This window comes from Solea senegalensis, linkage group LG19, assembly GCF_019176455.1.
Source record: "Solea senegalensis isolate Sse05_10M linkage group LG19, IFAPA_SoseM_1, whole genome shotgun sequence".
Taxonomy (NCBI): Eukaryota; Metazoa; Chordata; class Actinopteri; order Pleuronectiformes; family Soleidae; genus Solea; species Solea senegalensis.
This window is the reverse complement of record NC_058038.1, coordinates 18,343,272-18,371,202: the sequence shown is the minus strand read 5'-3', so window position 1 is coordinate 18,371,202 and position 27,931 is coordinate 18,343,272. Positions and strand designations below refer to the sequence as shown.

Sequence of the window (27,931 nt, the reverse complement as noted above, 5' to 3'; positions counted from 1 at the left end):
TAAAGTCAATATTAAAGAGTCCACACCTCACACACACACACACACACACACAGGTGAATACATGCTCTACTACATCATATTTCCTCTACGTGTCAATTCATATTGTGGTTAAACGTGTCAAATAGAAACTTAGTGTAGCATTTATGTTGATTATATTTGATATTTCATTAAAAACATGTGAACAAACACTGGTCAGTGTTTATGTTTTCATTATGATTCTACGTCATTAGAACCAGAATACACGAATAGTGTCATATAAACATGTAAAAGAAATAAACGCGCGGTAAAAAAGTGAAAGTTAATAAACTTATTGGCCCCGCTGAGTGTGTGTGTGTGTGTGTGTGTGTGTCGTCGCCCTCCCCGTCGACGTTACGTACGCAGCCGTGGCGTGACTGCGAGCCAAATAACATGGAGTCCTCAGCTGTCTGGCATCTCCATGGGATCCGAGCGAAAACGGCGAGCAGCGACTGAAAAGCCCAAGTTCGTCCACGGGAGCACGGGCAACGTTGACGCGGGCGTCGCGTCGAGGCGTGGAGCCTCCGCCGCGTCCTGGAAACATGACGAACTGAGCTTTCAAGAGACTCCCTGGTTTTTTTTTCCCCTTCTTCCGCTGCATGCGATCCGCAAACAGGGCCGACTTCAGTGAGTATTTGCACTGGAGGGGGAGAGAGGGGGAAAAAATGCACTTCATTGGCGTTTTGAGTTTAAAGGGCGTTGTGCATGGATGCATTGTTGTTAACGCTCACCTGACAGCGACTGGAGCGGTACCAGACTGCGTCCTCCAAAGCCGCGGGACACGTTCACGTACTCGAACATTATTCCTGCTCTTATTATTATTTAATTTTGTTGTGTAGAGGGGCAGCAGAGGAGGATATGGGCCTGAATATAAAGGCCACTTATTCATGGAAGCATTTGGGTGCACCATTTCATTCTTTACTATGGAAATAGGTCAGATGAGAAGGAAACTGCAGCCGAGGGCAGACTCTGCAGATGCTGCTGCATCTTCTGAGTCTGACATGCCAAAAACAAACAAACAAACAAACAAACATTTATTTTAAAGAGAGAAAGCACTCAGTGTCACTCAGATGTTTGCATCTTATTGTTTCGTCCTTGGGCTTTTAACCTCTGACCCCAGAAAAGGTCATGACAATGTTGCTTTTTGGGTGAAAACTGTATCCAGGTCACCGTCGTCATCTTCATCATCAGCCATTCCCAAAATGTAAGATCCCCGGGGCTCAACGCAAATGTTCCGTGGCCCAAATAAAGCTGATAAATCACAACTCTCATCAACATCATTTATCATCGCGCTCACAAGTCACATCATGTAGAATGACATCAGTGATGTACCCCGCACTAATTATGAGAGGGGTGTTCCACTTTGAATGGGAGGGCTCAACTATTGTGGCGCCACAGATTCACAGATGAAAGAAAAGAATCTTATGTAAAATGATGGAAAAATGACAACGCACCAACAAGGCATATGGACAATAATCTGCAGAAATGTTCATCAGACTGCTCACAAACGTGCACATGTGGATGCAAATATAACCTCCTTGTTGGCACTGATTAGAGAAAAGTACGTCAAGTGAAGTCAAGTTGATTTAATTGACAGATTCAGCTGTAGATTCACCCTTTCACATTTTTTTTTACAATAAAATAAGTACAATTAAAAGTATTAAAAAATACAATACATGGACACAAAAACACAACTTCCAACTTCCAATCCAATTTTATTCATAAAGCACAACAGCTGAGACAAAGTGCTGTACATCAGAGATACATAAGACAAATAAGTAATATAAAATATAGAAAATGACATCATAAGCCCAACAACAAACAATAAAATACTGTAGAAAGTATAGATAAAACACAAATGATAAACACCAACACCGTCTCATACTGGGTCGAAGAGTAAAAATGGGTCTATCCGCACAATTTAAACAAAGTAAAGACAGAGGCAGCGCTCTCCACAGTCTGATCCCAACTCTGATCCTAAAGGTTGTTTTTGGGGACAAAAGAATGAAAGTCTCAGGAGCTTGTCCAAGTAAAAAGCTCTGAAAGTTAGGACCAGGAAGCTCCACCAAGGCCGCGCTGTTCAATGTTGATTCAATTCTGATCTGATATAGATCAGATTTACATCGACAAATACCCATTTTCTTGGCTCTGACTGTCATGTGACTGTTGAAATGTGCACTCTCCTTTGTTGTTGTGTTTATTTGGATATGCTGCCGCCGTAGGCCGACGACTACAACGCTCGTGGTTCGGATGTGAGCGTTCTCACTATCGTTTCACATATTGGATTTGTGTCCAACTTAGGACCAGATGCTGTGACACAAATCTAAATCTGGTTTGAGATGTATCACTGACGATTGGATTTCTGAGTCCATAGAGCAGAGAAATATGAATCTAATATGAATCAGGCAGTAGATGTTATTATTTTGCCCGTGTTTGTTCTTCATGAACAGAAACAATGCAACATTATTTGTATCTGCATCCTTTATCTGGCTCTTGTCAAGCAACACTGACTTTAATTGTGTTCCATGTTTTCTGTGACTGTTCCCAGACGAAGAGGAAGCTGCACAATGTAGCCAGGCTGGTCACCAGTGGGACTCCATACACTGTTCTCTGGGGGACACATGGAGCCAGAGGGACCCCTGACCCCAGGGTCCAGTTATGAGCCCCCACCCGTCAACACGGCACAGGGCTTCCTCAGCTGTACCTTACAGGTAGAACCTATGAACGCACGATCACGCCTGCTCTTGTTTCCGTGACGCAGTGGTAAGATTATGAAACGTCTCTCTCCTCGTCACCGCCTGTAGTCCTCATGTCCTCCAAATGTGACGGATGTATCTGCCAAAAGCCTGTGGGGCCACACTGGGGAGGACGAGGCCTCCATGCAGAGTGAGGGCGCACAGCCCAGTGCAGACCTGGGGAAGGACGCACAGAGGAGATTCAGGTCCTCAGCCTTTCCTTCCTCCCTGAGCTGGGACTCTGACTCCGAGAAAGAAACACTAGATGGTAACGCATGGTTTAATATCTACCTCTACGTCTGCAGAGCAGCACTGTGGCGTCCACAGTCTGCAGTCAAGCAGGACACGATCCTCGCTTCAGTGTAAACTATCATTGTTGTCCCAATTTTGCTTTGAATGTTATTCAGTCTGCCTGTTCACCTCTCCCTCCCTCCCTCTCTGTGTAACGTGTTTTATTTTTGAATGTGGATTTCTGACTGTCGAGCTGTCAAGTGACGTTTCTGTGGTTGTGTGTTTCGTGCGCTGTCGTGTGTCAGAGGAGGAGCTCCAGCACTTTTCTAACCCTCATGGTCTGGCTGCTCACAGCCCAGGATCTCCCTCTGCTGGACTCAGGTGAGGTGGAGCTGAAGGAGGACAGTTAGTCCGCTCATTTCCATGCACATGTTTGAAGATGACACTAACTGTCCTTGTCCCAGTATGCAAGTACACTAGTGGGGGTAATGGATTGATTGATTGACTGACGTGCACCACATTTCAGCTCGTTAATATCAGGTGTTTCCTGGATTATCTACAGACTAGCAGTAGTTAGTATGAACATAAGAATATTCAATTCTTTAACCTCACAGTGTAAAATCAATCTCCCGCGTTGTCATCTCAGGACAGAAATCAACAAAACTGCTGTTTCACATGAGTTGGACTTTCTGGATTTACCATCACATGCATCTCCAGTGTGATTTCAGATAAGAGCTCGCACGTGATCTGTAATTGTAAGCTTTGCAATGTTGGACCCAAAGTGCAGTCAGGAACGACTCACGGGAGAGCGCGGGGTAAAAATACAAACTCAGTAACATGAGAAAACACGCACGATAATCCTGAAAACAAAAGACACCAGGGTAGAGTCAAAAAAAACACACATCAAAGATCCAAATAAAATCACACCGGGAACAAACGAGACAAGGTGTTCAGAATATAAAGTGATGTGAGACAGCGAGGAGCAGGAGGAGCAGGAGGAGCAGGTGTAACTGACACAACAACACAGGTGAATGCAATCAACAAACCAGAAACTGGCACGGAATCCAAAATCAAACATGACATCAGGGATCAGGATTCAGAAAACTCCACACAAGACCTAAAAGACCAAATAGATAAACAAGTCAAAGACTGAGGGTCAGGGTCAGCAATGAAATGACTTCTGACCCCTTAAATGAAATGAATGAAATGATGTTTTTCCCTCTCAACGTCGTCTAGACTTGACAATGAAGATGACCCAGAATCTGAGAAACTGCAGCACTTGCATAGTAAAATGAATCCCTCTCCCCCCGAGGAGGGGCACGGCGGCAACAATGAGAGCGCAGAGGCAGAGGAGTCAGATGCTGCTCAGCTCGGCCCACCAGACTGTGAGTGCCGTACAGAAAGAAACACAATCTGCCTGCACACTAAGTGCAGTATCTTTGGCATTCTCTCCCATTAATAAATGTGCCGTTTTTCTTCTTGCAGTGGCAGAGAGCAAAATCTGGAGTGTATCAGAGGGAGCTGAGCCGTTTCTGTCCAAGATAAAACCAAAGGGAGGTTGCCAGTCAGAGGAAGAGGAGGTGGACAACAGTGAGGCGAATGAGGGAGAGAAGAGGCCCGAGGGAAAGGAAACTAAGGAGTCGGGGAGAGACGTTTACACCTTCCCTGGAGACTCAGACCCCGAGAGTCCCCCTCCTGCTCCCTGGGCTCATTGCACATTCATTCAGCGGTGCAGAAAGAAGAGAGTGCTGCTCAGGCCCTTCTCTGGACTTGGCACCTTGAATTGCACGCTATCTGAGACTGGCCAGCAGACAGGAGCGACTCTCCAGAAGTCAAGGTCCTCTGAGATGGCGCCGCTCAATGAAGACGGGGGGGCGTACGACTTTGACGACGTCAGCTTTGGAGAGGGCGCAGCGGAGGAGCTGATGGAGTTCAGAGAGAAGGTGGACAAGGGGGAGGAGGAGAGCGAGGCGGAGTCGGGACAGGAGATATTCACCTGCGTGGAGTGTAGCATTTACTTCAAAAAACAGATCCACCTGCAGGAGCACATGGTGGAACACTGTCAGAGCGGATCAGGGGGAGGCAGGCGTCTGGGAAAAGTCGGTCGCTTTCAGTGTGTCGAGTGTGGATGGAACCTGCCAAACCGTCTGTCGCTGGCAGACCACCAGAAAAGACACGAGGAATCCCGTCTCAAGATCCTCGGGGAGATCGAGAAGCTGAATGGAAACGGGAAGGCGAGAGACGCTCAGAAAGTGGACAGTGAGGATTTCAGCTCAGACTCTGCTGTGAGGCAAGACTCAAGCCTGGTCTTGAATCCAGGCAAAGTGTCAGAGCCAGAAATAATCACGTCTCCACCTCAATCCCCTGCGCATGTTTCAACACCGAAAGCAGAGCGAGAAGTCATCGACGTGGACGCGACGTCTGCCAATTCAGCTCGGCCCCCAGCTCCTGGCCGAGCTGTCTCCTACCGCCGCCGCTTTGCCTGCACCAAGTGTAACTTCAATGGAAGAACCTCCCAGGCGCTGGCCAATCACTCGAAAACACACAACAGGAAGAAAAACACTGCTCCGGCTGACTCACCGTATCCTGGTTCACCGTCATGTTTAACACCTACTTCCCTAGCCTGCGCTCACTGTGCCTTTCACACGTCAAGTGAAAGTGTGCTGAGGGAACACCAGAGGCGTACTCACCCAGGACAGCTCTCCATCAGCGGGGCGTCGGCTGACGAATCTGGCCAGTGTTCAAAGTCTAATGTCATCGCTCGAGGTTCCAAACCTCTCCTCGATTCTGACCACCTCCCCGAGTCTGGATCCCTGCCCGGTGCAGCTCAAGGCCAAAACCAGCAAGGAGTCACTGCGCCCGAGGACGGCACAGAACCGGAGCAGGCTGCGGCTCGGCCTGCAAGCCTGGCGGGCTTCGCGTGTGCCGGGAACAGGAGGTTCAGCAGGAGAGGAAAGGCTTGGACGGAGCTGACGAAGAGAGAAGACGAAGAGCAGGACGGATACGGGAGCACAGAGGTCGACTCTGAACGCTCCCGGCGAGAGACCAGCTCACCGGCAGGAGTGAAACGGTACGCGAGAGCTCGATCCAACACAGGTGAGCTTCTCTAACATGTGGGCGTTTCTATGCAATTCAATTTGCTGCCATCCATCAATAATGCATGCATACATGTCAGGATATCATCCCTCGCTCTAAAATCACAGCTTACACCGTGAGACAGGATGAACAACTTTAAAGCTAAACTGTTGAGCGTTTTATGCTCTGTAGAACATTTTTACCATCTTTAAACTCCTTATTTTGGTTTTCTTGCCTGAAGCGTTCATGTTTTGATTCATTCACTGCTCTCATTAGCAGCACTGACCCTGCTGGCAGCTCTTGTCTCAGCAATGCTTGTCTTTTCTGTGGCAAAACATCACCTTTTAAGGGTTTTAATGCATACACAAAGTTGCAGAATGCTAGTAAGGAAATGGACGGATCATCAATGTCAATATAGATAAGTCACCACATAGTCACAGTTTTGGACATTTTATTGATTCTGCAAACTGAAAATGTGTCTGTTTTCATTTAAAATTGAGACAGATCAACTGTCAGCTAATGACTTTTCCAGAGTTTAATAAACTCTTCAACTCTTCTGGTAACATTCAGTCACCATGGTATTTTTTTCATGAACTGATCCCTAAAAAAACTACAAAAGAGAAGTCAGCTCACTTCCACACTGCCAAAAATGCCATTAGGAAATTACAGTTAAGGGTAATTTAGGAAGTCAAGAGGGGACTTGCACATAAAAGTGCATGCGTGTGTGTGTGTGTGTGTGTGTGTGTGTGCTGGGAAGAAAGGCTAAGAATGTAATGCCTGTGTAAGACTTGAGCTGCAGAAGGTTTAGCAGAAACAGGAGTGGCAGTGATCTGTTCCAATGTGCCGCAGTAATGCACGAGCAGGGTCGATGTGGGACAGTCGTCAGGGGAAGCATGAACTCAATCTCACTACATTCTCAATGTAAATGTCATAAACAGCCCCGCAACGAGACTTTGTGCAGACTTCAGATGTTGACTTTATTCAAGAGGTCACAGGTAAAGTTTCTCCTCTGATGACTCTTCCATGCCCATGTTTGTACATCAGCTCAAACGTCCTGTAGCACTAAAACAAATGACACTTTTGTGAGTGATAACTACATATGCTGGTTAGTGGTCAGTGCCAGAGAAATAAAATGTAAGATGTCAAAATGAGAGCTGTTGTTTGAAGTGTTTAAAGATATATGATTGTTTTCAACCTGTCGTCCAACTGAAACGTGAATATGGATTGTTTTGGCCAATCCCTGAATACGACATAGCATAGGCACGTTTTTTTTAACTCAACTAGGCACAAGTGTTACGTTAAGTTACGTGAGGTTACGTTAAGTTACGTTAAGTTACGTTAAGGGCCCAGAGAAGAAGTGAGGTTAGGGCTAAAAATAGACATGGCTAGGCAGTAAGTAACAGACGATGACGATTAAAAATGACAATTCTTTAACCCAAATGTTTTTTTAACAAGGGCCACATTTGATCATGTGAAGATTTCTGGGGGCCAATGGTGCTTTTTTCCTTTTTCTAAACAGTAACATTTACATACAAATGTACAGAGCCTCTAAAGCATGGGTGTCAAACTCATTTTTGTTCAGGGGCCACATACAGCACAATTTGATCAGTAAAAATAGCAAAATAATAGAATAATAACCTATGAACAACTCCTTTGTTTTACATTTAATGAAGGATAATTTTACAAAACATGCAATTTCTTGAGAAATATAAGTGCAATTTCAACAATTTCATGCCTAAATTCACTATTTACACAGCACACTGGATCTATAAAGGCACAAACATTTAGTCACGGGTATCTGGAGCATTTGACATTACATTTAGATTAGTGTGAAATTTTAACAAATTCATCCTGTGGGCCGGATTGGACCCTCTGGCGGGCCAGTTCTGGCCCCCAGGCTGTATGTTTGACACCCCTGTCCTAAAGGGACATGGGGAAACATTTCTTGTGAGCACCAGAAAGTATCTTGTGCACACGAGAAACATTTTATTTTTCTATTTTTTCCCCCATGTCCCTTTAGGGGCTCCATACAAATGCACCGATTTATAAAAAAATTAGATGTTCATTGTCACAATTGTCATTTTTAAATGGAAATGTTACCATATCTAAGCCGTGCAGGAATGGGAAAAAATAAAAAGCAAAATTGCCTTTTTTTCCACATCTGGAGTCCAGTAACATCATATGAGATGAGTGCATGTAGCTGTCTGTCATAGGTGGGTTTCAAAACCCGGGACTCTGGTTTCAAACTCCTTACCAGCTGAGGTAATGGGGGTCACATGTAACCAGGGCCGTAGTTTGGACACCCCTGCTTTAACCACTGAGTAAACTGCCAGTGGAAACCTTGTTGAAGCGATTTCATGACCAGATTGCTGTTATTTCTTTAATACTACCGCTAGGGGGCGCCTATTTTAAAAACGTCGTAATTCCTGCATAGTCGCGTTGCAGTTGCAGAACAGTCTCATCATTTTCACTTTCACTCATCACTGGATTATTTTCTCCATTCATTGATTTGTGGTTTCATCCAGAAAACGCAGGAAAAAGGTGTAAAATGTCACTTGGTGTTTCCCACGCCTCATACTCACATTTTAGTGGCATGTAATATTGTGACTGAGGATTGTTGAGGATCGGCAGACTCCTCCGCTCCCCCTGCTCCCTCCCTCCCTCAGCGTGTCAGGTATCAAGCATGGTGGCCTTTGCATAGCAGACAGGATGTCCCTCTTCATTGTTTGTGGTGTAAGACCCCCGCTTCCAAATGTGAAACACACACGCTGGCTGATATGTGTGTGTTTGAGCTGCTGTCGAGACACGACAAGATGGTGGAATACGTCGAGTAAGGCCCACGCATAAAGCACATATACAAGGCTTTTACTCAGGGTTTGAAAACCAAAGAGATTTTTATTTTACGCCTAATAAACAGTAATAATTAATAAATAATTATGGGTGGTACATTCAGTTTCTGTCAATAAAGACTGCTAAAAGTTGCAGACTGGACCTTTAAGCTGAAAAAAATTCACAAAAATGATCCAATCGATTATCAAAGTAATAATAGTGACAGGCAAATTTAATGATCAATTAATCATAGTTGACAAAGTCAGGCGTAAATCTTCTCGCCTGCTGTATTCGAGCGATGTCGCGTCAGCTGATACTGATTCAGTTTGAGTATGTGTCTGGTGGTTGTTCAACATTGATTTTTTTTTTTGTTTTCGTAGATGTGCAGAGTCCCACATTATCCAAGAGTGTAAAGGATGAAGGCAAGCAGGGAGTGCAGAAAGGTGGAAAGGTTTTAATTTTGAGGAGGAGCACCCGCGTTACTGCCACTCCCGCTGAAACTGACAGCGACGACGACGACGGCGGCGGCAGCGGCGAGGAGGAGGAGCGCGTGCGAACTTTCTTGTCCGAGGCCATCTCGGACGAAGAGCAAGACGAGAGCGATGAGCAGGAAAAGGCGCTCAGGAGCGTGGAGAGGAAGTGCCCCTACTGCCCCGATCGATTTCATAACGGCATCGGGCTCGCCAATCACGTGAGAGGCCACCTGAACCGAGTGGGTGTCAGCTACAATGTGCGTCACTTCATATCCCCCGAGGAAGTCAATGCGATCGAGAGGAAGTTCTCCTATCAGAAAAAGAAGAAGAAAGGTCAGCAGCTTAATGCACCTGTTTAGGCTGTGGACGTGTTTTCAGTGCAGATTTCCTAACTATAGCAGACAAAGCCTTTTTTCTTTTGGTCCAGTGTCTTAAAGGTCCAGTGTATAACAATGGCAAGGGTTTCTTAGTAGAAAATGAATATACTACCACAAAGTACTTTAAATTAGATGTTAAAACAATGACTTTGCTTTACAGAGGCCACTGTCGTGTACCACTGTTTTCCTCCAGCAGCACAAACCAGCCAAAGTGAGCGTTATGCATTTTGAGGCGGAGGTTTAACATGTCAACATTGTCTCTGGTATGTCAAGGCCACTGCTGTTCTGTTACACATCCTCTCTTTGTTAGAATCTGCAGTCTCACCAGTAGATGTCACTAATTTGTACGCACTGGACCTTTAAGATATACTTGTATAATAATGACACTGTGTGTGTGTGTGTGTGAGAATAATATAAATATTATTTAAACTACAGTCGATGATGGGCATGATGGTGTTTTGAGGTAAATGTCAACGCGATCGGGGCTGAAATGCTCGTGTTTTGCACGTATAATGATCGAGTTCTGCTCTTGGGGTTATTGCGTTAGTGAGCGCAGAAGACAAAGTGCAGCCGAGTCTGAGGGGAAATGTCACTTTGACCTGATTATGGCACCGGAGGAAGACTTTAGGATCAGCAGTATCACGGTCAATACTGATGGCGACTGGAATGTACCAGAGATTTATACACTGAACAAAAATATAAACGCAAACACGTTGGTTCTTGCTCCCAAGATCTAAAAGGCACTCTTGATATGCCACACCTGTGAGGTGGGATGGATTAGAAGTGCTCACGAACACAGATTTAGACAGATGTGTGAACAATATGTGAGAGAAATGGATTCATTGTGTATATAGAACATGTTTGGCACCTGCACTGGCCAAATACTGACCGATTCAGTTTGAGTGATTTCGTTTTAAGGAGCAAATAAACTATAATAATATTCACACTTTAAGAAACAATGAAACAATCAGAAATCTTGTTTTAATCATGAAAAAAGCTTCAAAATGATCAAAGTCGTTGACGATTCATTTAGTAATCGATTAGTAATGGAGTAATTGTTTCAGCTCGAGCCACGTGCTGTAAAGAGAGACGTCTGCCACACTCTTGTGTTTGAAATAGCTGCTGATACCTCTGTGGTAAATGCATCAGCACAAAATGTCTCTACTGTCACATCATTTGTTTAAAGGTGGTGAACAACTGTGTCTGACTGATATTGGGTCAGTATTGTATCAGACACAGGGAAGTGGCATTGAGACATCTTTAGTGTTGACACATCAGAATGTGAGATTCGTCCTCTGGGGAGCATGAACGTCTGTTTCCATTAGTATTCGGAGAAACGTCACTATTGACCAAACTGGGGAACTTAAAAAATGTTACTAACCTTGACTGATTCATTCCAGTCTGTGACCATGCTTCTTGTGTCTGTGACCATGGACCATGCTTCTTGTGTCTGTGACCATGGACCATGTGTCTGTGACCATGGACCATGCTTGTGTCTGTGACATGCCACCATGCTTGTGTCTGTGACCATGGACCATGCTTCTTGTGTCTGTGACCATGGACCATGCTTGTGTCTGTGACCATGCTTCTTGTGTCTGTGACCATGGACCATGCTTTTTGTCTGTGACCATGGACCATGCTTCTTGTGTTCTGTGACCATGGTGACCATGGTGTCTGTGACCATGGACCATGCTTGTGTCTGTGACCATGCCCATGCTTCCCTGTGACCATGGACCATGCTTTGTGTCTGTGACCATGGACCCTTGTGTCTGACCATGGACCATGCTTCTTGTGTCTGGACCATGCTTCTTGACCATGAACCATGCTTCTTGTACCATGGACCATGCTGTCTGTGACCATGCTTGTGTCTGACCATGACCTTGTGTCTGTGACCATGGACCATGCTTCTTGTGTCTGTGACCATGAACCATGCTTCTTGTGTCTGTGACCATGGACCATGCTTGACCATGCTTGTGTCTGTGACCATGATGCTTGTCTGTGACCATGGACCATGCTTCTTGTGTCTGTGACCATGAACCATGCTTCTTGTGTCTGTGACCATGGACCTGTGCTTGTGTCTGTGACCATGGACCATGCTTCTTGTGTCTGTGACCATGGACCATGCTTCTTGTGTCTGTGACCATGAACCATGACCATGGACCATGCTTCTTGTCTGTGACCATGGACCATGCTTCTTGTGTCTGTGACCATGGACCATGCTTGTGTCTGTGACCATGCTTCTTGTGTCTGTGACCATGGACCATGCTTCTTGTGTCTGTGACCATGCTTGTGTGTGCAATTGTTGAACGGTGACGTGCATGTATCACATAGTGTATTTGTTGCTAGAGTGAAGTGTGATTGCATCTGTATGCATGAGGCACATGTGTTGTGCGTGCGTGAACCGAACATGTATTTATACCAGCTCTATTTATATCTGTGCAAAGTACAACTCTAAGACAAATGCATTAGTATTGTATGTAATGTATCATGTTCCTCCCCCTCCTCCCCCTCTGTGTCTTACCTCACACTCAGTAACCTCCTCTCGCGTTGTCTCTCCACAGTTGCCAACTTTGACCCGGATACTTTCAGTGTGATGCACTGCGAGTTCTGCAGCGCCGGCTTTGACACGCGCGCCGGCCTGTCCAGCCACGCCCGAGCCCACCTCCGCGACTTTGGCATCACTAACTGGGACGTTACCATCTCGCCAATCCACATCCTGAGGGAGTTGTTCTCCAGCAGGCCTGACCTTGTAATCCCCACAGCGCCCCCTCGGAGCCTCAGCTCACCACAGGAGGAGGACGACGACAAGGAGGAGGAGGAGGAGGAAGAGGGAGAAGAAGAAGAGGAGGGAGGGGAGGGAATCACTCAGGTAAAGCTCGAGGCGGAGACAAGTGAGAGTTTGCTGAGTGCTGCCATTTCTGATGCCGTGCCTTTAGCATCCCCTCAACGCTGGAAGAAGGCAGATGGTGGAGAAAAGAGTGAAGGTAGGTGTTTCTTAATTAATTAAATCGTCCTTACAGTTTAGTAGTAGTGTACCACTTAGACCACTTCCTGCTGTGGTGTTGCTCTGTTTGTCGCTGTGTGTGTTTGTGGGCTGTTACCTGGTGACCTTGTTGGTGCTGGAGCTTAAACTAGGTCAACGTGGCCAACGTTGACTGTTTCCTGCATATTCATGTGTGCATGTCATCACGAGACGGCATCTAAAAGAGAAAAAAAAACAAAACTAATTTTGATTTTAGTAATGCTGTAATTAGGGCTGCAACTGCAAATGTTATTAACACAATAAAAAATTAAAAAATGAGTTGACAGCTACTCCTGTAATTCACTGCACTTAACATGACTTATTACACCGTCACTCTCATTGTTTATGTGCAGAGACTTTTTATTCTCCGTCCTCCCAGTAGAGCGGTTTATCTAAGACGAGCCCCGCTGAGCCTTTAGTGGCTGAGAGTATGAAGCAGTTCAAAACCTGCACGTAGACTATTTTACTATGAGGAATGAGCAATGCAATGTTTTTTTTATGATCAATAAAGTTACTTTTAAAGCAATACTCTCAATCAGTATTAATAACTGAGTATAACTGAGTGACTTCTGACACCACAGGGTCTGTGTGAGTGTAGTTGCTTGAACCACGATCTTTGGCAGTAGTTTGACACACAGACTTTACACAGTGAGGACATTTTTCATCCTGTGAGCGTCATATACGGTCGTTCTGTCACATCCCTGCACAAGGCACACCTCTGCTTCTGAAAGAGACACCCCGGGCTTTCAATCAACTCCAATGTAAACCCACTGGCGGTGCATTTTGAGTATGGTATTATGGTTAGGGACCAGGATAGGACTGAGGTTAGGGTTTGGATAAATATCCAGGTTAGGCTTAGTGGATATAAGCAAGGGTGTAGGACAGTGGGGACATGTCGCCATCAATATTCGGCCACATTGTCCCTACCAATATTAGAGATTTATGAGCATCAGTGAACGCGTCACAGCCGAGCAGAAATATCGCTGCGAGTCACAGAGGAGATGAGAGACGGAGCGCAGGTGATGTGCTGTTCTGACAACACAGCGGTGAGTTTTTAGGGCCAGACCTGAAGCACACAGACAAATCTTTTTTTCTCTCTGACCTGCACTACTTTACAGTGTCCCCACCAGTCTTGTAACCAAACACACACCCTTGGATAGGGTTTAGGGTGAGGGATAACCTTCAGCAAGCATTTCCATGACCAATAAGAAATCATAAATAGTTATATTCCAAAAGTATTGGAACAGTGAGGCCAAGTCTTTTATTTTTGCCATAGACTGAAAACATTTGGGTTTGACATCAAAAGATGAATATGAGACAAAAGATGAACATTTCAGCTTTTACTTCCGTGTTGTGTTGCCCATATGTGTCCTATTACATTGTGTATTCAATTCAAACAATAAATAGCACTGAATGTCTACACTCAGTTTCAGATTGGGTAGGATAGGTTTTGCATTGAGAAGTGGAACCAACATGAAAACCAGAGAGTGGTCTATGGGTGAACAACAAGCAATAGTGAATTTGAGAGAAGATGGGAAATCAATCAGAGCCATTGCACAAACATTTGGAATGCCCTGAAGAAGAAAGACACCACAGATGTCCAACAGGTAGACAGGTAGGAAAACATCAGCAGTTGATGGCGGAAACATTGTGAGAGCTGTAAAGAAAGAGCCTAAAACAACTGTAGGTGACATCATCAACAACCTCCAGAGGGCAGGAGTGAAGGTATCACAGAAGACTTCATGAACAAGCGTACAGAGGCTACACCAGACGATGCAAACCACTCATTAGCAAGAAGAAGAACAGGAAGGCCAGGCTGGAATTTGCCAAAAATTTACAGAGACAAGTCTCAAGTTTTATGGAAAAAAAAAGATCTGCTCATGATCTCAAACATACGAGCTCAGCTGTGGAACACGGTGGAGGTAATGTCATGGGCTTGGGCTTGCATGGCTTCTTCTGGGATGGGCTCATTAACCTTCATTGATGATGTAACACATGATGGCAGCAGCAACATGAACTCAGAAGTCTACAGAAACATTTCGTCTGCCAATTTAAAGATGATTGGGAGATCCTTCATCATGCAGCAAGATAACGACCCCCACAAGACACAAAGGAGTTCATCAGGGGCAAGAAGTGGAAGGTGTTAGACTGGCCAAGTCAATCTTCACCCTTAAACCCTGAAGAGGAGACTGAAGGGATTAAGCCTGGGGAAAGCCTGGAAGAGCATCACAGCAGAAGAATGCAAAGTTTGGTGATGTCAGTGGGTCACAGTGCAGTTATTGAAATCAAAGGATTCGAGCTGAATTGTTGATCTCTTGTCACAAACCCAAATATGTTCAGGTTACGGCAAAAATGAAGGAATTGGCCTCACTGGTCCAATACCTTTGGAGGGCACTGTATATTCTCCCTGGCAGTGACTGCTTAAGTGTGGATGGACGCTCAGGGCAGCTGCTCTTGAGCATCTAAACACGCCGCCCGCTGCGTGCGTCTCTTTGTATGTAAGTGTAACCATGTGTGTCTGTAAGGCAACGCTGAGGGCTGTGACAGAGCGTTGGTATATGACACTGTTGGAAGGAGAAGGGTTAGTTTGTCCCGTCGTCATTTTCTGTGACATTTTCTGTCGCATGCATGAGCAGTTGAGATATACCACTCAAGGCAAAACGCCATTCCTGGAGTGATGCCACTTAAATGATGAAACTAAAAAGTCTTTTTAAGCCGTACTTGTCACGGTGACAGATGTGTCGAGTCACAAGTGCAAGATTTGATGTATGGGCACAAACCTTTTTTTGCTCAAAGATTTGAATGCAGGCCTTTAGTGGTCACTGGGCTGTTCCTCCTATATACAATCATATTCATATATGATTGTATATTTTAGGTTGTGAGGTTGGATGAGTAATGGTCAAGGATAATAAATAAATGAGTCCTTCATCAGTCTGCATTTAAGGAATACTTCACCGATTGCATTTCTAGAACAGGAGTAGAATTAGGAGCAGCCACTGATCAGTGCCTGGGGAGCAATTGGGGTTGGGTTCCTTGCTCAGGGGTATATTTTTTTTTTCACCTGGTGGGGACTCGAACCGGCATCCCTCCAGTTACAAGCCAAGTTCCCTTTCCACTTGGCCATGAGTTGCCTATGGTTGTGTGTGAATACTTGTATTTGTTACCTCTTTAGGATCTTTTTTTCCTGGCATGAACACTGGCCTTGTCAGGACCTGTAGTTCTCATAGAGACCAAAACCTGGTCCTAATGAGGGTAAAAACCTCATGTCCGAGGAACTGGTTTAGTTTGGGGCTAAAGTTTGAATTGTGGTTAGGTTAAAATTAGGATTAAGCAGTAAGTGAGGTTAGAGATACCACTTTGTTCAGGCTGTCCTAAAAAATGAAAAGCTGTGCAAAACTGTGCGCGTGCGTGTGTGCGCGCGCGTGTGTGTGTGTGTGTGGAGAGTGAGTGAGAGTTACTGATGCTGGTGGTAGATGTGGCACTCAGTGCATTTATCCAAACCTCCGCCTCCACTCGATTGGTCACGCCTTAGCGTAGCGGTGCATATGGGGGCAAAATGGCTGCTTCCACCTCCCCGCAGACCCAAACAATAGCGGAAAAACTGTCTGGTTTCAGCTGCCGGGAGTCCGATGCACTGCGGCGGCGGACCGGTGAGTACCGCGCGCTCTAATCCCCGTTGCACCGCGTGCCCTCGCGTCGCACGGCGGCGGCGTTTCACCGCGCGTCTCGCGCCGCATCTCCTGTCACATTGTAGCCAGACAGCAGCCGTTGGAGGAACAAAAAAAAAACACAACTCTTTATCGTGTGTGTGTGTGTGTGTGAGAGAGAGAGCATGTAAAGAAAAGCGGTGTCGCGCACAGCCATGCAGGTAGCCGCTGACACGCGCGTCCAAAGCTCTCGTGAAGCTGATTTCTGGGCTTGTTCCGCGTGCTCACGTCCTGTGCCGCGCGGGGAAATTGCAGTGATTTCATATCTTCGTTGTTATGATATCGTGGTGTGTATCCTATGTGAGGTGTGTGCTTTTATTGTGCATGTATGGGATGACGTCCAGACTCTCCGCTGCTGCAGGATCTCTACATTTCCCCCACTGTTGCCCAATCCTCGCCATTTTACTTTGCTTTGATTTTTGATGGGGGGGGACACGCTGTGCTTTCAAGTCCACACATTTGTGCATGTGTCTCTTTTCTTGTTGTTACACCAAACTGTTGGCGAGAAGGCGCAGTAAACATGGCAACTTTGTGCACCGAACGCTGTAACCTTAATACAACTTATCCGGATCAAGTATCCCTTAAAAATCGAAGTATCACTTTTACTCCTCTCAGCGTTTCTGTGTCTGGATGAGCACAAAGTCAAAGTCTGCCACTTTGCTCCGTCTTATAAATAGTGCATTGATCACGTTCTATTGTCTCCTTATTATAATCCACGGTGTTCTAATAACGCTGCGCTCTGGTGAGGTGTCACATCGCTGCTCCTTTACAGTCAGGAGATGAAGTGACAAGCGCAGAACCGCCCACCAGACAAAAACCATTGTCTGTCTCCACGTCTCTTTTGATTTAACGATTTGTCGCAGAAAATGGCACTTTTGTCCCAGGAATGTCTGACTGCAGGGAAGCAGCTCCGCTGTGTTTGTGCTGTGATTACCTTCGTGACAGGTTCTCATCGGCGGTTTGCGTTGTTTTTTTGTTTTTTTTTAATGCATGTTTGATGTGAGATGTAAGATGTTGTGATACAGTATTCTTGCAAAGAGTCACACAAGCTAAACATATATTCTCACGCTTTATGAGACTGACAGAGACACTGTCTGTACACGTTATCAAAGGTTATTTATTACCACCTTAATTAGCCTAATTAACTTGGTATTTCCCCACTCAGATTATAAAATAATACACATTTACATCCACAGCCCCAATCAAAATAAAGATAATTATATATAAGAAACCAGAAACTTTATTTGTGTCACACGTTTTATAACTGATCTTATTTAGTGTTAAAACGGGCAAATACATGTACAAATCATGCATTTATCCAGTTTTTCACTCTTTCTTTGAGGATTACCTTCTGCACAAATAAATCTAAAGAATAAATAGGCATAAACTATTAAAAATGTGTTACCAAAATCAGGTAGTTGAAGTTGCACTTCATCATTTCTGTGGTTTGCGATGTTCTGCCTCTGTTTGGTCTTTGGAAACAGAAAGAGATAAATGTGGCGCTGATTGAACCCATTCGATAATGGTTCGAATGTAATGGACTTTAGATTATATTTAATTTGCACACTGCTGTTTTAAAATGCTAATCGCACATAAAATAATAAAAGAACTAATGTGATGAAAACACCTGAGAGGAGCTTGCAGTAAAACCATGTGCTAAGATTAAAAAAAAAAAAAAAGAAGAAGAAAGAATAAGAGGCCATTTGAAAGATGACACTGATTCTGCAGCCTCAGATCTTCAGGCAGTGAGTTTGCAGAGCCAGTGGGAGCACTGACCGCAAAAGCTCAGTCACCTTTTTTTTATCCTGAAGCAGGATTCAGGAGCCGTATGCAGATCCTGCGGCTCTGAAGCTGTGCCCAGGCTCATGAGGGAGGAGCAGCTCAGCCACGGAGCTGGGCGCCTGGCCATAATCAGCAAAATTCATTAAATTTAAATACACTGAATCTAAAATGAACAGGTAACCAGTGAAGTGAGGCTAAGACACGGCATGGCTGCGTCTCGAAATTCTAGCTAAAAGCCGAGCAGGTGCGTTCTGAACAAGCACCTGTGTGAGAGCTTATTTCTTTAAATAAACAGCATCAACACTGGCACCAATAAACAATGCACAAGTGAAAAGGGGCTTCCCATCATCATTAAGGATGGCTATTGTGTCTTGTGTTCCAGGGGATGAGGAGGAAGCAGCTGAGGAGGAGGATGAGCCGGAGCTGCAGCTTCCAGACGGCCTGAGCTCAAGCCCGCGGAAAACGGGCCTGTGTGGCGTCTCGACAGACAGCCTCTCACCTGAGGAGGATGCAGACACCAAGGGTGAGGGAGACACATAAGGAACGCTGAGCCCCGAGTGTTGACAAGGGATTGGATTTGCTACGGCAGAACCTTATCACAGCTGTCAGCTGGGAAATTGTAAAACTGACCGGAGGTCAGCGTCGAGGCAAGGCAAAAGCTCCACCAGAAAGGGTTTACCCAGGGGAAATCCTGAGAGGTAGACAAATGTATGTAGGAGCTAATAAAAGCAGCCCTAACTCTGCCGGTGTTCCCGCAGACTGGGTGAAGATGTAGACAGGAAGGGTAAGTGAGGTGACGTGTCCTCTGGGATATGTTTGGCCTCTAAAAAGAACCTGCGATAACTGCTGTTTGCAACCTTCGTGTTGATTCTGCATAAAACACAATATGGGTAATAATGTTGAAATGCTGTTTAAAGTTGAGGCTTGTTTCTCATCGGCTGCTCTTGCCTTTTTTTTCTTTAAAGTCCACAACTTGAAGTGTGAGGTGTGTGGAGCTCAGTTTGGGACCAGACGGGGACTGTCCAGCCACGCCCGCTCGCACCTGCGCCAGCTGGGCATCAGCGTCTCGGAGAGCAGCGGAGCGCCCATCAAACTGCTCTACCAAATTGCCAAGGAGCGTAACATTGACAGCCAAATAAGCTCATCTGTTCTGGAGCCGCTTTCAGCCAAGAGCCCCAACGCTCCTGTGCCACAGAAAGATGAGGATTTAGACGACATGGACTTGGACGAGAAACCAATCGCTCTCTCCATCCTGGCCAAAGCCGCGAAAGCGGTGGCACCCTCTTCCTCCTCAACACCGACACCTTCTCCTGGTGCCTCTCCAGCTCCGCTTCATTCGGGCTCCCCCTCTTCAGTCGTGAGGAAAGCCCCCATTTCCTCTCTGCTGCCAGTGTCTTCCCCGTTGCGCTCCCTGGAGCACAAGGCTGGGGGAATGAAAAGCATAACCTCCAACCTCTCCGGTTCTGCCACCATGACGACGTCCAAACCCCTCTGGGCCCCGCAGGAGAATGATGCTCCTCTCAACCTCAGTAAGTGTCACTTCCTTCACCAAGGTCTCTTTCTGTTTACACTGACAAAAAAGCTTAAGCCATAACCTTAAAATGTGTTTTTGGGCATGCTATTTTGGAGCGTGGAGTGGAAATGTTGGCAAAATTTGAAGGATGGTTTTCATTTTTCCATTTAGTAATGATTATTTTTAGAATAGAAATTCCTTTCCAAAAAAATACACTCACTGGTCACTTTATATGGTATTATGTGAACCTAATAAAGTGCCCATTGTGGTCCTTCAAGTGTTTAGAGATGGTCTTCTTTATACCAAGGTTTTAAAAAGTGGTTCATTGAGTTATTGGTGTTGATCAAAACATTTCCATCCTGACAACTGCTGCTTCTCAGCAAGCTGTCAGGAGACGAGCAGTTTCTGAAATACTCACGCTCAAGTCATTTCAACAAACTTTTGTCCCGATTCTGATGGTTTTAAATGTCCACGGGTCGTCTTGACCAGTGTATCCCCAAACCCTGAGGACCAGGGTTTGGGGAAACGCTGGTCTTAATGCATTGAGTTGCTGCCATGTAAATGACAGAATAGACATTTGAGTTTTACAAGGAATTGAACAGATTGTCTATGCTGTTTGTATCTGTGTGACTGAACTGAAAGTGCTATCACGTCCACTGTGATCAATGTCATTGTTGATTTCACCTGTAGCACTAGAGGTGGACCCCAACAAGGACATAGTGTGTCAGCTGTGTGGCGCCTGGTTTGAGACGAGGAAAGGCTTATCCAGCCACGCACGAGCCCACCTGCGGCACTTTGGGGTGGAATACTCTGAGTCTAAGGGCTCGCCCATTGACCTCCTGAACCAGCTCATTGACACTGATGACTTCAAGCACAAAGCCAACGCACTGCAGCTTGACGGCGACACAGAACCGCGGAGCCTCACCACCGCGATCTCCTCCCCAAAGCAGTCCCTGCTGAGCCTCTCCTCCTCTCCACCCTCATCCCTCCTCTATAAGGTGACCACAGCCGGAGGAGGGTCCACGTCCAAAGCTACCTCTGCCTCTGCCTCGTCTTTACTTGGCCCACCTGCCAAGCGTCTTAAGTCTTCTTCCATGCAGCTCTTCCGCCTGAGTAGTGGTGAGCTCATGGCCCTTCCACACAGTAAGTGCCGCCTGTTGTATGATATGATCAAATACAGAAGCTGCATTTACATCGAGCGGTACAGTGCAGTTCAACTCGCCACGGCGTGGTTTGGAATGGTACAGCCTGATCGTAAACGTTTCAGTTCCAAATATACAGCCTAGAAGTGCTTCAGATAGTCTGGCGTGATTATTATAACATAGTCCAACACAGGCAGCTGTGAATGCAGCTCGGCCTTAGATCCACTTTAAATGCCCTCTTGGCTCATCGTAAAAAATATGATGGTGATGTTATGCTGTAAAAATGGGTCACTGCTGTGTACTCGCAGTATTTTTTACAGGAGAAACGCAGACAACATTGAATCCGCACTCTGTCGAACACAGAATATTGGAAAAACAAGGTTTTGTGTATTGTTTTTATCCATTCCATTCCATTACCTGGAACACTTCCAGGTAATTGACTGCTTTCTCTCTGGAGCACGAGTCCAGCTCCACCCTTTTGTGCTGGTTCCCCAAACAGAAGGGTGTCAGAAAGCAGGACAGAATGCTAACTTCTGTGCCGTTCAACAACTTTTGACAATTAAAATGCTGATATTTCATGACATATGGAGCTGTACTGCTTGTGTGATAAGAGTTACGTTACGTGCCATCGGTTTAAAAAAGTCAAATGTTCTTTTTTTTCTTTTCACACAACGTCAAAATCTTAGGTGAACCGCCAAAGGAAATAGGCTGCGAGTACTGCGGGGAGTATTTTGAGAATCGCAAAGGGCTCTCCAGTCACGCCCGCTCCCACCTCCGCCAGATGGGCATTACGGAGTGGTCTGTGAACGGTTCCCCGATCGACACCCTGCGGGAGGTCATCGCAAGACGGGGCCTGCCGTGTGCCCTTCCTCTAAAACCTCTCAAAACTCCTCCTCCATCCTCTCCGGGACCTCCCCGTTCTCCTCTGTCGACCTCTTCCTCTCCTTCCGCCACCCTCCTCGGCCGTCTGCCCTTTGCCTTTGCCCGGCCCTCCAGTCCTCCTCCTCCTCCGCCCGCCACGTCGAAATCCAGCTCGGCTCCACCAACACCCTCCGGCGGGCTAATCCTCAAACTGAAGCCCGAGCCGGTGCAGCTGGAGGTCACCACGCCTGGAGCTGTGGGGAGATCTGCGAGCTTCTCCGCTGAACCTCTCAGCTGCAGGTGGAGCGACACTGACAGTGCGTTCCCCCTCAACCTGGGTAATGGAAACAACAAGTGTTGTTATTTATTATTAAACAACTTAAAGAAATAGATTTTATTAACTGTTTTGAGTACATTTTTCCTCACTTTTCTGAGTTCGATAAGACAGTTGATGTGATACACCTGTGCCAGTGAGTGTGATGGTTAACTATGTTGATAATATTCCTCTGGTCATTGTACTCAGCGTTGGCCCATGAAGTGGAGCCAACGAGGGATATCCGCTGCGAGTTCTGCGGGGAATATTTTGAGAACCGCAAAGGCCTTTCCAGTCACGCCCGCTCCCACTTGCGCCAGATGGGCATCACAGAGTGGACGGTCAACGGCTCACCTATCGACACCCTGAGGGAGGTTATGCACAAGAGAGGAGTGAGTGCCTCCTCAGACCAGGGAGTGAAGAAGGAGTCGATGCAGGGAGCCAACAGTCCCCGGTGGGAGACCACTAGCGGCGCCGGCAGTGGCGGTTCGGAGGGTTTGGTGGTCTCAGGCTACCAGTCGTCCAAATTCCGTAAATCTCCACTCAGTTTGCTGCAGTCGGGGTCGAGACTTCACAGGCAGAGCCTGGCGTCTGTGGGCCAGTCCTCTGCGTCACCTGCAGGGAAGCTCTTCAGGATGACGTCACTGGGGAAACGGCCTCTGTCAGAGGAGGCCCTGTCTGTGGAGGCGTCCCACTCACCATCACATCAGCTGAAGACCTTCTCACCTCTGCCACGAGATTTCACCTACAAAAGAAAACCCTCCCCTGACAAGCATGCACACCGGGGTGAGTCTGTTGTCGAGTCTATAGTATGTCGCCAGTGTTGTACTCGTTACTCGCTGTTCTTCCTGCACTTATTTCCTTTTCTTTCTTTTCAGATCCCAGCTGTGAGTTGTGCGGGTTCTACTTTGAGAACAGAAAAGCTCTGGCCAGCCACGCACGAGCCCACCTGAGGCAGTTTGGTGTGACTGAGTGGTGTGTAAATGGATCCCCTATCGAGACGCTCAGTGCTTGGATACGCAGCAGGCCACAGAAGGTGCTGGAGATGCACCGCAGCTACATGCAGGGGAGCCGCTCTGCCCTGAAGAAGGTGAGGCGAGGCGAGGCGAGGCGAGCAGTCACTTCAGCCACTTTTACACTAAAATGAGCGGGTACACCTGGGTGAACCTGCTAAAAAAGGCAATTAACACCATTCCCACTGTCAGGGGTCGGTCTGCCTTTGTGTGTTTTTTAAACCCTGCATGAAATGGGATGTCAGAAACGTGCCGCAAACAAAACACACAATGAAGCTCAGTATCTTTTTCTTCAGTCCTCATTCAAACTCAGTGGTGAATAAATGAAATGTGTAAATAAATGTCAAATTAAATATTGAGTAATTGAGGACAATTGTTAATTGCCAGAAGATGAATGTGCATCTGTGTGTTGTTCCAGAAATGACAAATGCCAGAAAATTAAGCAGATTAAGAAGACATTAATGTATTCGTCCAGGTCTTGAGTTCCCACAGACAAAAAAAAAACATGGGTAACCAGTTTAAAACCGGGGTTGAGCAGATCTTTTGTTCGGTGGGAATGGGGAAAAAGATAAATCAGGCGTCACTTGGAGTTATCTTTGTTCTCAGCTATTCCAGAAAAACACACTGCATGCATGAATGTTGGAGGAGTTTTTTTCTTTTCAAGTAAATAACGTAGAATTAAATATCAGTGAAGGAACTTGTGCCCCACACACACACACACACACACACACACAAAGCCGCGCAGCATCACAGTGAAAGATTAAAAACCCACTGTGCTACATTTCTGACACGCTCGCTCTCCTCCCAGTGTCTTTGAATAGACGTCACGCTTGGCGATGTAACATTCCTCAGCTGGTGGCTCGACAGACAGACATTTTGTGCGTTGGAAAGCCTCAGACGTGTCGTCTAACAGCCTTGAGTCTTACTGTGGATCCTGTGCCTTTTTACACCCAGCAAAATAAAATCACTGTGGGGACAGATGCCAGAACAACTCGGCTATTGACTTGATAGTTGCCATAGTAACCAGGGTGCCTGGCAGCTTATGTTTCATCTTCAGATAAATTATGGCATGCCGTTGATAGAAGAGAATGTACTTTTTTTTTTCTCCCTGCTGAATTAGTTTCTGGTGCATTTGCGCCACCTTCATACCTTTTCCCTGAATGTGATGTGACACACATACACAATGGATCGCCTTGTAAATGTCATTGTCACAATTGAACTGAGATATTAATAGACCATTCATTGATGAGTGGAATACGATAAACCACATGCCATAAATCTGTGAATGCAGTTTCTCAAGGGTGTGGTCTTTTTTTTTTTTTCCTAAATCGTCAGATTTATTCGTAATGAAAATAACTTAGATGTACTTGGTTTTATTTTCATAAAAATCCAACTAAAACGTCAAAATGACACGTTTAAGCCAAACGAAAGTTCCATCTTTGGTCATAAAAAAACTAAACGAGGACACTGTTCCTTAATCCCAGTCCCGTGGACTCACTGCCCTCCGTGTTTTAGATGTTTCCTTTGCTCCAGCACACCTGATTCAAATAAATGGCTCGTTATCAGGCGTCTGCTGAGCTGAATGACGAGCCGTTCATTTAAATCAGGTGTGTTGGAGCAAAGAAAAGTAATTAGTGATAGTAAGTGTGGTCGTTACTGCCGATCCCATCCAATGTTCTCTGATCAAACATTTCCGTCTCTTCTCACAGAAGGCCTCTTCTTCGTCGTCCTCCTCCTCCTCCTCCTCGCAGTGGTCTTCCTCGTTGGCCGTGAGCCTGGTGCAACCACCGAGCCGCGACGTGAGCTACGGCTCTTCCAAGGTCATAGAGGGCACTGGAACTGGTGCAGACCTACGGGCCGCGGCCGCCCGCTCTGCCCGCGGCAGTCCCAGTCCCTCGCGTCTCGCGTGCGGCCTCCCGCTTCAAGCACAGGTGGCACGTAGTGAGCTGAATGTCCGCCTGCCCAGAGGTACGTGACGAGCCAGCATGCAGTATGTATTTCCTGTATCTGTGCCTGTATTTATTTATGGATACACTCACTCATGTCCATGACTTTGTTTTGTTCCATCTTTTTTTGCAATGTGTCACATTTATTTGACCAAAATTGATTGAGAAAAGAAAACCAATGCAGGTTATAAGTAGTTTGTATGTAGTGAGTTATTTCTGTGCCATTTTTTCCCCCAACCTTGTTCATAAACTCTGCCTCCTGCTTAGGTTTTGAGCGGCGACCCTTGAAGCACCCGTCATGTCCAGATGGAATGGAAAGGGACAGCGGCCCTCCTAAGCCCCCCCGCACAGGCACAGTCCCTGCCCTGGTGCCCAAACCTCCCTCCTACCCACTGGTCAAACTGGTGGGCAAGTTCTACACCCTGAAGTGCCGGTGAGAGATTTTCTTCATCAGCAGGGACACGAGGAAAAACAGTTTTTAGCTGCTTAACAAAAAGCTGACTTTATAAAATAGACTATATCTTTAAAATACGCTCACTTGCCTCGCTCCCTGTACCAAATACACAAAGAAAATCAGCGATTTTTACATCACGGCGCACAATTGAGAGTCGTGTTTCTTGATTGGCTGTTCGGTAAATTCACATGCGTTATTTTGTGACTTCAGAATTTGAATTTACTTTACTTGCCAAATGAGGCGGCAGTAGACCTGCAGCTCCTGTGGACTTTGGTGCAGGAGAGTGAGCAGTAGTGCTGGGTGGTACACTGGTCCGTGATGAACACCGGTATTTATTTATTATCATTTTATGATGTGAATTTTTCAGATACTGCAAGGAAACGGGAACGTTAGCACAGAAAATCACTGTTTGAGGGGGGAGCCTTTTCACCGCTGCACCGGTGCTAGTGCTAAGGGCTTAGCTGAAGAAGTAACTGTGGTAATAGAAGGTGTCGAGTGGCAAAAATTGACATGTTGGAACAGTTTCAGTTCAACAAATTTGTATTTGTACCAAAAAGAGGCGTTTTTTTGGGTTTAAGGAGTCTGACATGGAACAAACGGCGTTTTACTGCAAATATTGTCGGGCTAAAGTTGTTGCTGGAGGTGTTAGCACTGATATTGTGACAGTAACTCATAAAAAAAAGAAGAAAGAACTATCACTTTGAAGTTAGAGATTGTGAGTCAGCAGCACAGTGTCTTAATCCCAAGCAGCTATCACCGCCCACGACCCCCTCACTAAGCAGTACAGATGTAATACATTATGTTTTTTGAATAGTGAACCGTTTGGGATTTGCAGACGGCATAAATGCCTATTCTTATATAACTGGGCTGCAAATGTTTTTATACCATTGGAACTGAATTTACCAAAATCTGATTGGTAAATTCAACTCCTAGACCGTTTGTGAGATCTAGAAAATTCAAAAACTATGGACTGTATGACACCACATGACCCTCATGTGGAGGATAAATGGGTAGAAGACGGATGGATGGACACCAGAAAGCGGAGAAATAAAGTTCTGTGCCCATATACTTGTCATTACGGTAGCCCTCGGGACTTCCACAGGAACGGCGAGATTCTCTGTACCGTAATTCCTTGAATAACTGGCAGATCTCTAGAGAGAGTTATTAACTGTGTTCTTCTGTCCGCGTCAGGTTCTGCGAGGTTGAGTTTCACGGTCCAATGTCGGTGCAGGAGGACTGGATCAGACACCTCCAGCAGCACATCCTCAAGATGAACTACAACAAGCCTGCTCCACCCAAAGCAGATCCCACTGAACTCCCTGCCCCGAGGGATGACCCGACCTCAATCCAGGCCTCTGCACCAGCCTCCACCTCTACCTCCAGTACCGCCTCCACCACACTTGCCCTCACCTCCACCCCAACTCGCACCACAGCACCTAACAGCCGCTCCCCTACACCTGTAGCCGAGTGTGCTCGCACCACCACTGCCACAGAGATCGTGAAGGTCTCAGAGGAGCAGGCCACCCTGACTGCGACTCCTGTTCCCCTCCCTGCACAGGTGGTGTAAGCTCGGACTCATCGCTCACTGTCGTTGTAGTCTCTTCTTGTTTTTTTTCTCCTCCCTTTACACTTTGTTTTTGTCCATCTGTTTCTTTCCTTGGCCTTTTTTTTTACAAAGTGTGGTTGTGGAGGAATGTTGCCCCTACAAAGAGCCCTCTGCTCCCCAAGCACTTTTTGAAGCAGCTTTCTTGCCTGGTAGTCAGTCCCGTCACCATGGGAACAAAGCTCTCCTGGCTTATCTGCACACTGGGAATTGTGTGAACTGTCCAAGGTTATAAGAAAGGCTGAACTAATGTTTTTTTGTTTCTTGTTTATACTGAATGTCAGTGCGATGATTTGGACTGTGGCTCTCCTTTCATTCCCTGGGCAGTTTTTCGGGTGGGGGGGTTTAATCAAACGTCATTCCCTTGCCCCCCCCCCACTCCTCATTCCCACCCCTGGACTGAGATTGAATGACATTTATGATCATGTTAAACAAAGAAGGCACTTTTACTATTGACGTTGACACTCAGCACTTAATGTAACGCCCATTTAAATGGGTGAAATTTGACTTATTCTAATTGGTTAAAGGAGCAAGAAGTGGAAGCACACACCCCCAAAAAAGGGAAGATTCCTTGTGTAATGTAATACTTTCCCCCCCCCAAAAAAATATACAGTACATTTCGCTTGAATGTAGCTAAAAGCACCTATTAAAACCTTATATGCACACATTCAATCACAATCAAACGTATGCCCCCATGTTACAATACCATTGACGTTTTTTGCCTTTTATGACGTTGCTACTCCACAGTTTGCTGTTTTCAGCAGATAGGGCTGCTGTTGTGTCACTGACACAGTTGCTTTTTTGTTTTTTTAAGTATTTGATTTTTATGTATATATATGT

The 27,931-nt window shown here is 46.0% G+C and overlaps 1 protein-coding gene across 2 annotated transcripts; it reads left to right on the top strand.

The window, feature by feature from the left end:
* Nucleotides 1-393: 393 nt before the first annotated feature.
* wizb (WIZ zinc finger b) lies at nucleotides 394-27,931 on the top strand. 2 transcript variants are annotated; one of them, XM_044050680.1, is made up of 17 exons: nucleotides 394-642; nucleotides 2,564-2,726; nucleotides 2,820-3,018; nucleotides 3,287-3,362; nucleotides 4,218-4,366; nucleotides 4,467-6,077; nucleotides 9,266-9,691; nucleotides 12,297-12,719; nucleotides 18,629-18,769; nucleotides 19,212-19,775; nucleotides 20,450-20,902; nucleotides 21,588-22,100; nucleotides 22,286-22,861; nucleotides 22,954-23,165; nucleotides 24,798-25,056; nucleotides 25,302-25,467; nucleotides 26,680-27,931. In XM_044050680.1, exons 2-17 carry the CDS (start codon nucleotides 2,637-2,639, stop codon nucleotides 27,053-27,055), a joined length of 6,234 nt encoding a protein of 2,077 aa, XP_043906615.1. In that variant the 5' UTR covers nucleotides 394-642; nucleotides 2,564-2,636; the 3' UTR covers nucleotides 27,056-27,931. The 2 variants fall into 2 exon arrangements, with proteins under 2 accessions (XP_043906615.1, XP_043906616.1); XM_044050681.1 differs by lacking the exon at nucleotides 9,266-9,691.

What these genes read in the sequence shown, in the direction of transcription:
- wizb (XM_044050680.1), top strand. Translation starts at nt 2,637, where the DNA reads ATGGAGCCAGAGGGACCCCTGACCCCAGGGTCCAGTTATGAGCCCCCA. An exon ending in TCTCCCTCTGCTGGACTCAG is followed by an intron (nt 3,363 to 4,217) that starts GTGAGGTGGAGC and finishes AACGTCGTCTAG; the next exon opens with ACTTGACAATGAAGATGACC. An exon ending in TGACAAGCATGCACACCGGG is followed by an intron (nt 22,862 to 22,953) that starts GTGAGTCTGTTG and finishes CTTTCTTTTCAG; the next exon opens with ATCCCAGCTGTGAGTTGTGC.